Source organism: Phaseolus vulgaris, chromosome 3 (assembly GCF_000499845.2).
Source record: "Phaseolus vulgaris cultivar G19833 chromosome 3, P. vulgaris v2.0, whole genome shotgun sequence".
NCBI classification, from domain to species: domain Eukaryota; kingdom Viridiplantae; phylum Streptophyta; class Magnoliopsida; order Fabales; family Fabaceae; genus Phaseolus; species Phaseolus vulgaris.
In genome coordinates this window covers 12,508,567-12,510,945 of record NC_023757.2, presented here as the reverse complement: position 1 = coordinate 12,510,945, position 2,379 = coordinate 12,508,567, and the positions used below count along the sequence as shown (strand labels likewise).

The 2,379-nt window shown below is 31.3% G+C and overlaps 1 protein-coding gene across 1 annotated transcript; it reads left to right on the top strand.

Annotated features, from left to right (window-relative positions):
- Positions 1-1,224: 1,224 nt before the first annotated feature.
- LOC137805817 (uncharacterized) lies at positions 1,225-2,098 on the top strand. The gene has a single exon (XM_068605733.1). It carries the CDS (start codon positions 1,386-1,388, stop codon positions 1,761-1,763), a length of 378 nt encoding a protein of 125 aa, XP_068461834.1. The 5' UTR covers positions 1,225-1,385; the 3' UTR covers positions 1,764-2,098.
- Positions 2,099-2,379: the final 281 nt, after the last annotated feature.

The following is a 2,379-nucleotide window of genomic DNA, read 5'->3' as shown; positions in this document are numbered from 1 at the left end:
GATATTATTTTAAAATTAAAAAAATTATGATATTTAAAATATGTTGAGTGTGAAGGCAGGACCAATTGGGTGTGTTGTTTACTTTTGACCGTTGATTCGTGATTTATAAAGTTCGAACACTCCTTTTAAATGGCGTGTTGATGTCCGATACTCGTATCGGACACCAACACTCGTATGACACCGGTAAGATGTGTATCCGTGAAGTGTCCAATTCAAAAAGTATTTCTTAGATTTCTGACAATTCTAATACAGTTCCAACACAATTTTAAAAAGGAAAAATACATTAATTTTCTAAAAATTCAAACTTTATTGTATAAATTGTTATTATGATTATAAAAATAAGAAACAAATCCTTGTGAACCACTCCTGAAAAGCATCTTTTTGCTCCAAAAAAAAATCTGAAACATACTTGTGAACATAATTTTTATTGTCAATTTATATAATTCATAATTATATTGTATATAGATTCGTGTCCCGTGTCCTACATTTTAGAGATTTTACGTATCTCCGTGTTCGTGTCCCTGTCGTATCGGTATTCGTGTCAGTGTCTATGTTGCATAGTTTGTGATTGTGTTACTTCCGCGTGCGTTTTTTCCATCAAAATAATTTATATTATTAATAAAATTTATAAACTAGTTTTTAAATTGGTATCTAATTAACTATCAAAATTTTAGTTATCAACTTTATAATTTGATTTGATGGATAGCTAAAATGTTGAAAAGTAATTAAATATCAATCTAAAAATTAATTTATAAATTTTTAATAATAAAAACTACTTTAAATACTAATAATTTTAATAATTTTTTAATCTCTAACTAATATTTAATTTAATTATGATTAATTATTTATTTTTTATCTAAAAAGTAATTTTTATTTAACAATTTTTTATAGGTTTTTTTTATGATATGAATGATATTTGGATATAAATAGTTTGAGAAGATCCAAGATTTGTGACATTTTCACTTAGTGACTCCTTAGGATGCTTCATTCCCCATTAGTTTCACACTCTAACAAAAGATAAAACTTAGTCGACTTATATAACAGACACGTGTTTAGTATTTGGTCAAGGAAGCCACCTGCAGCTGCCATGACCAAGAACGAGACCACATTCTAGGTGCCGTCACCGCAATTATAAATTATAAATACCAACGTATCCATTCCCCTCACACCACCCTCTATATATACCTATCAAATTCAAACCCATCATCCCTCACAAAACTTCATTATAATACCTACCACTTAATAACATACACATCACTGCTGATACAATCTTCATTATCAACAACAATACACATCACTGCTGATACAATCTTCATTACCAATACACATCACACTCAAAGGATTATAACCAACTTTCATCACACACATCATTCATCTGTGAGAATATGGGAAACTGTTGCCAGCCAGCTTCATCAATGGAGTGGGACGGCGAGGACTGGAGTGATTTAACGTCCAAGACCACAGGCTCAAGCAAGGGGTTTGATCAAACTCGTGGTCGTGGATTGAGTTTAGGGAAAGTGCAGAAGGAGAAGCTTATGGGAGCACTAAAAGCTTCTCCTAATGCGAATGGGAAGGTGAAGATAATGATTTCAAAGAAAGAGCTGGCTGAACTGTTGGAGAAGCCACAACAGGTTTGTAAGAAGCAAGTAGGGAGAAGTTCTGCAGAACTAGTTCTGCTTCGCTTGATAAAAGCAAGATATCATCAGGATTCTCGTCACGAGTTGTGGAGACCCGTGTTAGAGAGTATTCCTGAGGTTAGTTGATTCAAGATCAGATCATGCTGCTCAATGGTTTTGTGTATTCAAAAGGTTATTTGCATCAGTAATTGTATAGAACAGTAAGAATCCAATATTTTTCATGTACAATAGTAGGATAGAGTTTGCCAGATTTGTATATCATATCAATAAATTAGAATCGGTTTTAGATATATAGGGTTCTAAACCCTAATTCTCCTTACAGGTAAATTCCTGTTGTGGCTACTATATCCATTTATATTGAGATCAAGATTTGTTGAATCTGGTTGTTAACCATATTTGATAAAATTTGAAGCTTGTAAAATTATTCTTATTCAAATTTTAATTTGTACTCCAATAAATTACACACTCTCCCAAGAAGAGAATAATATGTATAGAGGCAGACTTATTCAAAATATCATCACTGAAGGAAAAATTCTTTGTGAAAACATATATATGTATGTCACAAAAAAAGTCTATTTTAATGAGAATGAGCATTTTTTTTTTATTTCCTCTCCATGTTAATTTTTCCATTATATAATATTCGAAATCCCTTTATAGAGATTTAGAAGTTAGAGGAAGAAGAAATGGAGTTTTTTTTAATGTTGTAAAACGGTGGTACTAAGGTATGAACATAGAATCTATG